The 11,251-nt window shown below is 34.6% G+C and overlaps 1 protein-coding gene across 1 annotated transcript; it reads right to left on the bottom strand.

Annotated features, from left to right (window-relative positions):
- Positions 1-579: 579 nt before the first annotated feature.
- On the bottom strand, positions 580-10,148 carry LOC118033355 (uncharacterized). The gene is given in 14 exon segments (XM_035038303.2): positions 580-973; positions 1,224-1,310; positions 2,540-2,739; positions 3,851-3,953; positions 4,432-4,476; positions 4,700-4,804; positions 5,051-5,101; positions 6,909-6,964; positions 7,557-7,626; positions 7,999-8,103; positions 8,211-8,323; positions 9,104-9,251; positions 9,336-10,028; positions 10,031-10,148. Coding segments are annotated over 14 exon segments (2,028 nt in total). The 5' UTR covers positions 10,118-10,148; the 3' UTR covers positions 580-808.
- Positions 10,149-11,251: the final 1,103 nt, after the last annotated feature.

The raw sequence follows: 11,251 nt of genomic DNA, 5'->3' as shown, positions 1-11,251 counted from the left end.
ACAAGTATACTTGAGAAAAATTATAACTGAAATTTCAAGAGATCCAATAAATATTATAGCTAGTCAATGCCTAATAAAAAGGTTGGAGATATAAATGGAGCAGGTTCATTCAGATGCCTTAACAGAGTGATGAGCTGCTTCGGTTGATGATTTGTGAAGCTCTCCCAATACATCTTGTTGGGAATAATGTGATTATTGCTCAGAATGAATGACCAAGTAACTTCGATACTTGACCACAACTGCCAAAATCTGCATTGTTTAAGACACAATGGTCTGTTTAGTTCGAAAATTAAGCATGCATGCAAATGTATGGTGATGGTAGGCAGTTCATGGTAGTTGAACTGCATCAACAGCCTGTTCCCATGTCCATGAAAGCACATTATCCCTTGCAAAAGTTGTGGCAAGCATTGAACGTTCTTCAAGCTCATCCCACTCAACTTTTATTTATATATTTAGGGCAGTTGATTTATTGATGCGGGCCAAACAAATGACGTGCAGAAAGTGTTCAAGGTGAAAACGGATTCTCCGTCGTCTGTAAGAAAACTGAAGGTTCAAGTCGATTTTCATTTCTCATAACCATTTCATAAAAGATTGTGTTTGTTATTGCATGGAAAATCAAAATTGCCACAAACCTAGGGGGTTGATGGTAATATGGACATGCATGTACAGTAATTTTGGTTTTGCCATGATTGGGCACTTGCAGCATAAACCCCCACCCCACTTTCTCGTGAAATTAACAATTACAGACGAGAATGCTTAAAAAGAATATCAAGAACAGCTTGCAAAATGGAGTTTCCCACATCTAATATTATTCCTCCGAATCAAATCCACCAATGCGCTGTTTCCTCCGATCAAAAACAGCTTTAAAGGACTCGTGCTCCACGCGAAGTCGCTCTTGGAATATGCTCTGCCTTGACTTGCCAATGCCTGCGGTTGAAGTTGGTCGCTCCTCTTCAGATAATGGGTTGGACTTCTGCAGGCGTTGAAAACACAAGAACATAAATAAGCAGATCATTTAGCCAGCTTGGCTCCATGTTAAATACAGCAATAATAGCGTTGCAAAGCATTAATATGGTGCGCTTTGCACAGGTACCACAAGGGAGTGTATGTTTAGTATATCATTTTATTGTGTTTCAAAAGATTTATAATTGATCAAAAGTAGTCTTCTTCAAGAACGGAACATCTAATAATGAACAAGAAGCTGAGATAGCCGTAACGCTTACCAAGTTGTATCCAGCACCCGGTCCAATAACTAGAGACAACATATTTGCTTTCTTTGCTGCAACTATAGAAAACCCAGTATCCCCAACCTGTAAAGTGACAATAACTTTTAAGCAGAGCATTAATTATTCATGTGGTGGTGGGTTTCAATTCATTCAGTGCAGCACTCGCTTATGCAATGAAACAAAGTCATTGACCAATGTTAAAATATTGATAGTGTCCCTGACATAGAGCCATGTTATGTGGACTCCTCTCAGATATTTTCTTCAATGTAAAGCAAATCATCGTGGTTCTCTCACAAGAATTTCAGATATGCCCAGCCAGTTCGTGATGGGCCGCTCTCAAGTAATGTAATGAGGTTGTAATGCTTACAGACCTTCAACGACATAGAAGTTTTCTACTAACTGTTCCTTAGTGCCAGGTTTTACAAAAAGAAAGCATAAGACAAGCCATCTATCCTCCTACAAGGCATGCCACAAGCTTCAAGAAGACCTAACAAAAATATATACACAAGGAAAATTTTAAAAATCATGAAAAAAAAAAAAAAAATTTTTTTTTTTGGCTTAAACATAGTACTTCGTTATAAAAGACTAAAAATATACTATGAAATTGTTTGGAATGCCTTGACCTCTTAGCATGACTGACTATAATAAAAGACAAATGTGAAACTAAAAATATGTAAGCACATAACATGCGAAATGCACATATAATTATAGTCTAAGAAGTGTATATAAAGCAACCGACTAAAAATGATGGAAAACAGACAAGCATTGTACATTTCCATATTATAAATAAGATAAACTTCGGTTGCTTAGAAATAAGCCTGTCAGTTACATTGCAAGTACCCTAGCAAGAAAGGAGGTCCTGCTTTTCAATCATGTCTCACCAATGACTGCCAAAAGCAGACAGTAGTCTACTATAGTCTTTTGCCCAAAAAACTTGTACACATCAAAGTAAGATTAAAGGCAAGGAAATTGCAGTGAAGACATATGCTTAATCTCGTGAGGCTTATGCTTTCCAAGAGTGCATCTCAAAAGATTGATGCCGGAAGTGATTTCATTACTACCTCATGTTAAGAATGATATATTGTTGTTGTTTGTACATGCATTTAAATTCTATACACTACTAATATATGAAAACATAGTTAAGTTTGTATTATTTATTTATTTATATTTTAATAAAGAATGAATCATTCAAACCTAATGATAATGGGGATGCCTACTGTTTCAAGACAATGTAATACAATATACTTGAGAGATTTCAATAGTTCTACTGAGTCAATATATAACAAAATAATAGCAGCGTATGTTATAGCTACCTGGTCACTCCAATGCACTGATTTTCGTTGCTTTTGATAAGCTTGAACCAACCCAGAAAGAGCATTATTAGTCCTCATGCTTTCAGATCCTTTTGTGTCACCTTCATCTAAATCATCTGACCATTTACTTTTACCCAATTCTTTCAATCCTGAAGGATGGTCCTCTTCAGCATTCCATCTCTTACTGTCTTTTGCAGGAACTAAAGTTTAAATGATAGTAAATAGAAGAATCTAACAAAGTTATACACAAAAGTTTGTCTCACAGTGAACTGGGAAACATAACAGGAATTTATAACTGTTTAACTAATAAATCTCTTTATAGAAAACTGAAAATAGGATGTTAATAGTAGAGATGTTATTCAAATATGATATTCATTACATGCAAACTGCCAAGACTAAAATCCTCACAATCCAGATGACCATTTAGATCATATTCATAGTCCACGCAACATAAGTGCATTCCCCCTCATTAATTATAGTACAACAACTTATTGGCATTCCCCCGAGAAGAAATTCTGCCAAATCATTTACAAATTGAGCCATCAGTCAGGAACTACTGATCTTTAGCTTAGTTGAGAAGTTCATGCACATGGCCATTTTGGACATTGACAACATAAGACAGTTTCAGCTAAATGTATGGTGCATAAGGGAATATTAAACCTTGGCATATCACAAATTTCAGAGAGGGGTTCAGCTACTGATTCAGAAGAGAATTTGCATTGGAAAGCTGTAAGGTAAGTAAATAATATAGAAGCCCCTCTTTTTTAAAAACATATTGTTTGGTACCTTGACTAGCATTGATGTTATTCCATTAATTGAAGTTCTGGCATTTTAAGAACTTGTGACATTTTTAGTGCCATTATAGTTTGTCTTGTTAATTGATTGTTAACTTTTAAGGCATCAAGAATTTAGATAATGAAAAAATAGTCAATTCTGATCAGCCAGTCAGGGCACTAAACATTAGGTTTTCGATGAAGAGGGACTAAACTATATCACGTTGAAAATAGAGGTACTTTTTTATAGTTTAGTATTTGTAATGTGTGGAAATAGCATCATTCCTAGGGAAAACTTCTCAACCTGAAAGTTTTAACTCTGGAGTGCTAACAACACTTATCCACAACCACTTGAGGCATAATTGAAATCATTTTTAACCTCATTAGATTTTACAACTCCCAGAACTGACCAGTGCGTCGGAATTTATGCAAAAGGAACCTTATTTCCATGGAAGGCTGGATATTAAAAACTCCTCAAGCCCAATAAAAGATCAACAAGATTATATGGAAGCGTTGAAAGCAGAGAGTTAAAATATACCATGAGGTGCGTCTTCTATGGGAGGAACTATTGTCTTCTCAGGCTTTCCTTCCTGGAGGTTTGATGGATTACCAAAGTCTCCATCTTCAGTGTCCATGTCAACCTGGCAGATTCAATACAAGAAATAAAATCAAATCACTGACTACAAATTCCGTGTCCTAGGCAACATCTAAGCTATGATATTTGCACCAAACAGCACATAGAGTGCACAAAGGAAAGCTACTCAAGGCAGTTCATCCCACACTCAGAGTAGGATCACACTTCCACAACGATTATAATTTGCCCTTACTAATAAAAGTCAATTATGGTGTCCATTATTGCCATATCAATAAAGATATTCAGAAGAACAATGAAACAACAAAATAATATAATAATAATAATAATTTATTTAACTATTTTTGCTTTTACCTGTACACTAAAACAGCTATTAAATACATCTAAGTGAGACCACATAAATCAAGATGAACTTTTTTTCTACTCAGGAGAGAAAGAAAGCATCAATGTAGCATGAAGATGAACTTTCTCTTAACTCGGGAGAAGAAAATAAAAGGCATCAATACAACAACATGACATTCACTTACCTCTTGAATTCCATTTTTCTTCAGGTCATCTCCACAGAATAATGACTGCCATGCCAGCAAAATATCACAGAAGTTACCATAAGTCAAAAGACTGGCTCTGAAGTTTAAGAGTCTATGATAAATACACTTGTTGGTTCCCAATTTTGTCAAGCTTGAAAAGTTAATGCACTTTTGGATAGCATATTCAATTTTGTATTCCACAATTTTGAACCATTTCGAACGTCCTATCATTTAATCCATTAAAACTAAGATACTAGACATAACAAACCTTGATGTCCAATTGAGTGTAAATCAATGGAGCTTCTTCCCACCGCCGGGCCATTGTTTGTATTTCATCTATGGTAAAACCATGTACATTCCTAGCAGCACAACCCTGCAATTCCACAGGATTATCAAAGTGATGTAACTATCTAGCAAAATGAATTTTCTTTCCAATTTAGGCTTCGAAACTAGACTTATGTTTAAATGTTGAGGCCTCGGTTACTATCAGATTAATTGCAAAAAGTGTAAGAACAATAAATTTGAATGGCTAATTGCATATTATGCAAGTGTGGTGCAGTGGGAAGAAGATATAACAGTAATCAACCCAAAAAAAACTAGAATGTAGATTGAAACTCACTACAGGGTCTTTATATGTAGCCTCTGATATGTAAACTTCGTAGCCTGATCTCTGAGATAAAAATTTAAAAAGAAAAAGATGTAGTAAGTGATGCAACTAATAAGAAAATATAAAACTAATCAACAACTCTCTGATTCTACACCACCACCATTCAAACAAAAGTTGCTTCAAATACTCAAAGAGAGGGTAGCACTTTCAGATGAACACATTGAATGAAAGAGTATAATATATGACACCTTTTGGATCCATCACCCATTCCTTAGGCCTGTGATCTCAAAAAACTTAAGGGTGCCATGGGGCAAATAGGAATCAAATCAGGTGGTTGAATTTTACTGAATTGAAATTATGATTAAAGGATGCGACCAGTTATTAGAAACTCACAAAGCTTGTAAATAAATTAGACTTCAGGGAAAAGATCTTCCAAGCAACCTCAAATTTGAATCAAACAAATTGACGAGCCAAAAAATCTAAATCCTGAATTTCCCAATAGATTCTTTGCATTGACTATCACTGAGCAATGCTCTCATCACTGGGTTTCCTAGGAATGTAATATTAAGGAAATGCAAGCAATCGGATTAAAATTGGGCACTCTAGACCAATCACATTAGCTATACAATGAGAATCAAACTTCTATGAGTTGATAAGTGGCATCAGCAAGGTAGCAACAATCAAGTCCAATTCACCAAACAAGGTAAAAATGCAACTTTTTCAAAAACTACATCATATGGACCTGGAAATTCTAAAAATCATCCACATAAATAACAAGGCACATATACAAAGCAGCCCCAAAACAAGATATGTAAACCATGTTTTCACTAACATTTTATGTAAAACTGTTCGCTGATGCTTTTAATAAGTAGACGTCATCCAGAAGCACAAAAACCAATATTCTGGTGATTACAAGGGGGAAGAACAACAAAAGCTTCATATGGAGTTAGTAGCGCAACAGAGAAGAATTTACAATTACTGCAGCCCAGACAACTCTAAACTACACATAGCTGCCAAGGTATTAGCTAATACATCATAGATATATTACAAGGCATGCCAGCATTCCTTCAATCACCAACATTTACATATCTAACAAAGAAGGCTTGCCTCTGAAAAATAAGAAGTGGAAGTCTTTTAAAATTATGATCATCATAAGGATGACTACAAACTTAAGCATCTAATACACCAAATAAATTCCCAACCTCTTTTCAAGTATTGACTCAACCTATAAACAGAAGGGCTACACTTCAAAAACTCGAGCAGAAATCTGTTTGATTAATTGATTGACTAATGAAATGAAATGTCATTCTCATATTTCTCCCCCAAGGAATTTCTAATCAATTTATCAATTATGTCAATTGAATGGATTTCTGATCAGTTAAATTAATTTTAGTAGATCAATAATATATTAATCAAAGGGATTTCTGAACAATAAGCAGAAATATGATTAATTGATCTGCTAATGAACTGAAATTCATTCTTGTATTTCAGCTCAAATAAACTTTTTTTGCAAAAGCTACAAGTTGGTTATAGTTTCATAATCATAATTTACAAGAGAAAAAATGAAAAACACAGCAGACGCAGCTATCATCCAATCGAACTACAAAGAGATCATGAAGAAAGAAAAATAAACTGTACTGAAAAGTGAACACTGACCACGGGAGGAACATCCAGCAATGGGAAGCCCAGGCAAAATTAAAAAGAAAAGTGAAAGCACAGCATACAGATATTAGTTCTATCCAACTACACAAAGATCCGCATTTAAGAATGAGGACCTGAAGACCTCATTCTTCAACATATTCCAAGGACATCGGGAAATGAGAACATATTTACTCGCAGAGCTTGTCACAAGAGAGAAGTGAGGGTATACCTTTGCAATTGCCCAAAATTGAGCAAAATCAGCTACCCGCAGATTGCGGTCATCCACTAAGACGAAGCACACATACCAGCACAAAAGGGTCAATTGCCGCACAAAACTGCATCTGTAGTTAGTTACAATGAAAGCAGTGCATGGAGCACTGCATCACCACTAAATCTATAATGAGGCTAGATGATTTAATTTGTTGGGTGCCTTAAAAACCAAAGATATCTGCAAGAACCCTGAATCACTTTGTCTTTTGTTTCAAGCCTATGGTTTGAAAATTTATTTGAAGACATAAAAAAAAATTAAAAAAAAAAAATGAACAAGAGATCCTCACTTCCTAATATACTCAATAAGTCAAGCCCATTAGACACGAAGAACATTGAGTTTGTGCAACAACTATCATAGAAACATGGAATGAGACATTAAACCAGATAAAGTACTTTCTTAGCATCAAGCGAAATGAAACCATGCTGCCAAATTGGTACATATTGTCAATATAAATTGCAACTTACCATCTTGAAATAAATGAACATTTAAAGAGTTCCAATAACTTTAAAAAGGTATTTCAGAAGATGATTAAAAATGGAGAAATTTTGCAGGGATAATAAAAGGCGTTTGTCATCAATTAAATGGTTTCCAAAACAAAAAACATACCAATGACAAGGGTGAAAGTTCCCTCCTCAAGGGTCTTCTTGAATGCTTTCAACAAGCTTTCTCGATAAGCCTATTGTAAGGATAGACAACATGAGATTTGAGAAAACAATAAATTAAGTAACAGACAGAAAAAAGTAAGTGTTTCGATAAAGTTATCAGAACATAATTCCAGCAGGTTGGAATTCTTAGAAGATAGAGCAAGCAAGTAACTTATAATTGTAGTTGTTCTGTAGTTCATCTTTTGCACAAGACAAACCAACTAGCACATTTCTACACATGTTGTGATGCTATCAATGACAGAAATATTATTTTTTACATAACCTCTACCATAAAATTTGTGTTCTCATGAATACATAAATGCAAAGCAAGGAGACTGAAAAGGCATATTCTGGTTTTTTTTTTAACCAAATTTCTTAGCTCTAGAAGCATTTATTAGCATTACCTCTTCCATTTCAGGTTCATAACAATACTCCATGACCACCTTCTTTACAATTGGTTTCTTGCCTCTTGTAGAGCTTGAAGATTTTGAAGCATCACCGTCTTCAACCTGTTGGCATGGAAGATAATACTTGTCAGCATATTGAAAATACACAAACTTCAATGAAATTAGGAGATTTTATAGTCATTCACGTAGACCAAACAAAAACGACGCACCTTTTCAACTTCAGTCATGAAATAGTCATCCATGGAATGAATTCGTGGCACATTACCACCATTTTCAACCTCAAGGTCACGCATCGTCTTTGCTAAGTAACTTTTACCACTGCCTTTAAGTATATGAAGTGAAGTAAGTATGCAAACTAGAAGCTGCAATAGGCATCTTCAGTTCTCTAATTACAGTTTATGTACACAGCATATAACATCTTATCATTTGAATAGCTGCAAATGCAGATGCTTGCATAAACTTATCCATTACCTTGCAAATAATTTTTCGTAGAAAAAGTGATAAACAAATTTAGAATGACAAAAGAGAAGCTAACACCCAAGGTCATTGCACTGCATCTATACATGTCATCCTCACCCATCTAAGATTTGCCATTATTTGTTTGAGATTTTTGTCTTAAGAGAATTACAGCTAGCAGACAATTGAAATTTTAAAAAACCCACCAAGCCTTTCAAGGGCATAGCACATGTCCAATGAAAAGTTAGTTAAAATTAACATCTAAGAATATTTTTGCTAGATGTTAACCCAACAAATGTGAATTTTAAACTAAGAAAATTAGAACAATACTTCCCTACCTCTCAGGGCATCAAGTTCCTTCGAACAACATTTAATTGATTTTTATATGTTTAAAATACACAAGAAAAAGAAAGAAAGAAAATGAAACAGCAATCTTTAGTTTGTTCAGATAACAAGCCAGCTTCTTCAAACCTAGCACTCAGAAGTATGAAAATCAATTTTCCAAACATAGCAGCAGATGATGATTGACTTGAACTCAAGTGAAGTGGGGGAAACAAAACAGATTCAAGGTGAATATAAAACACAGGAATTGAAGTGTATTCTATCTGGTATTTACTTAACTCTAGCAAAGAAAACAGTATCTCACCTGGAAGCCCTCTAAGAATTATCACAATATGATTGGGGCGAGTTGCACGATGAGGCATCTTAAACAAGTGAGAAGCATCAACTACTATTGGCCTCTCTGGAGACAATTTCTTATGCAAAAAAGTTTTTCCAGAGGATTGTTTCCATTCCTTCAAACATCCAACCGAAAAGGTTATAACGAAAGATTCTAATTGACCGAAGTGAAAACAAACAGCAAAACAAAGCAACAGTACCTCAGAAACAAACCCAGATGAGTTGTTATGCAGATAAGGATTGGTAGCTGCGGAATTAATAGGAACAGGAAACAAAGCAGATGTTGACTTGGGGGGTGAAGGGAGGAGTGGTGGTTCCATAGGAAGAGGCGGTGGCGGTGAAGTTGGCGGAGGCGGAGGCGGCGTCGGATGTCCTCCAAACACCCTATTATTTTCATGGTAAACACTTTCAATTGGCAGCTGCTGCCGCCTCATTTCGGCGGAATTAGGCATTGGCTGATTTTTCCAGTTATTATTATTCATATCATCATGTGTGGGCGGAAAAGGACTATACAGACTAGTTGTGTTGCCATGATCGCGAATCAGCTTCAATCTACGCTCGTCATCCGAAAAAAAATTAGCTGGACTTTGATTATTCTCGTATCCAAACATACCAGATCCAATGCTACCATCAACCCTTGGCCTCTTATAGCTCCGATCAGCTTCACCATTAATACAACTCGCAGTGCTATTCCTATAATAATCATACATGGGATTGGGATGTCCATATCCGTCTTCTCTGTGCCACTGCCACCCCTGGTTAGGGTTGACGACCATGTATGGGTTGGGTGGGCCAGAATGATACGGGTGTTCGGGCTGCGGTGGTGGAGGTGGAGGTGGGAATCTAGGGCTTTGATTGTATTGAGGAGGAGGAGGCGGGGGAGGGGGGGGAGGGGAGGACAGAATGGGAAGTGAGAAAAGGAGCAGATAGGGCAGATACAGGTAGGGTGAGGAGGTGGTAGTGGTCGCCATTGATGATCCATTATTGACTGATTTGATTCAGTAGAGAGAAGAGGCTACTTAAATTTGTTTGGAAAACTTACGATTAGTCCCCCTATTATATATAATTTCTCGAATAGCTCCCTCAACTACCGGCTTTATCAATTAGGTGCCACATCTATCAACCTTTCCTTGTACATGCCATTGTGGTAAAAGAATTCGAATTTAAGCACCTATGCACAAGCTAAGTAATTTAAGGTAGAATTTTGGTATCATAGTTGTTATTTTAAAAAAAACAATTTTATTTAAAAATATATTAAAATAATATTTTTTTTATTTTTTAAAATTTATTTTTAATATCAATATATTAAAACGATTCAAAAACTTTTTAAAATTAATTTTATGCAAGAAAAATTATTTTTTTTATCAAATAGTATTTAGGTCATGTTTTCAAAACATTATCTAAAAGTCTTAATTTCTTCTAGTGTTAGGTATAAAAATACTTCTATTTAGGAATAAGTGTGTAAACTAAAAGAGTGTGCTTAGTGATGTGGTTTAGTTCATTTTTTTAATTATTTTTTTGTTTAACGAATAATTAAATTTATTTTTTAAAGTTTTTTTATGATTTTAACTTGTTGATGTTAAAAATAAAAATAATATTTAATAAATATTCAATTAAAAATATTTTTAAAATCATTATTAACCATATTACTCTAGACATATACTAAATTATAATTATTTTGATTATGTATTAATATATAAACAATAATATTTAAGAGAAAAATGCATCTACTATTGAGTTCACTATCATGAAAAAATTTCCAAGTGAATACATAAAATTATAAAACTTAAGGCTTGGTAGCTAAAATCATAACACTTGAATCATTTGCCAAGATCATAGGAAAAAATACAATGAGAGTAGAAATGATACAATAAATTAAAAAAATTAAATTTTCAATTATGACATGTTCTTTCTAAGATAATTAAAGATCTCATTAAGAGTGTGTTTAATATTGTGGTAGCTTTTTATGATTATGGTTTTAAAAAAATATATTTATAAATAATACTTTTAGTTGAGATTGGGTTAATAAAATATATGTTTGGTTAAAACTATGATTGAAATTGAGGTTGAACAAAATGTAGTTTAATGTGTTTGAGTAAGAATGCTTTTCAAATTG

The sequence above is a fragment of the Populus alba genome, chromosome 15 (genome assembly GCF_005239225.2).
Source record: "Populus alba chromosome 15, ASM523922v2, whole genome shotgun sequence".
In the NCBI taxonomy this organism is placed as follows: domain Eukaryota; kingdom Viridiplantae; phylum Streptophyta; class Magnoliopsida; order Malpighiales; family Salicaceae; genus Populus; species Populus alba.
This window is presented reverse-complemented; position numbering and strand designations above follow the sequence as displayed.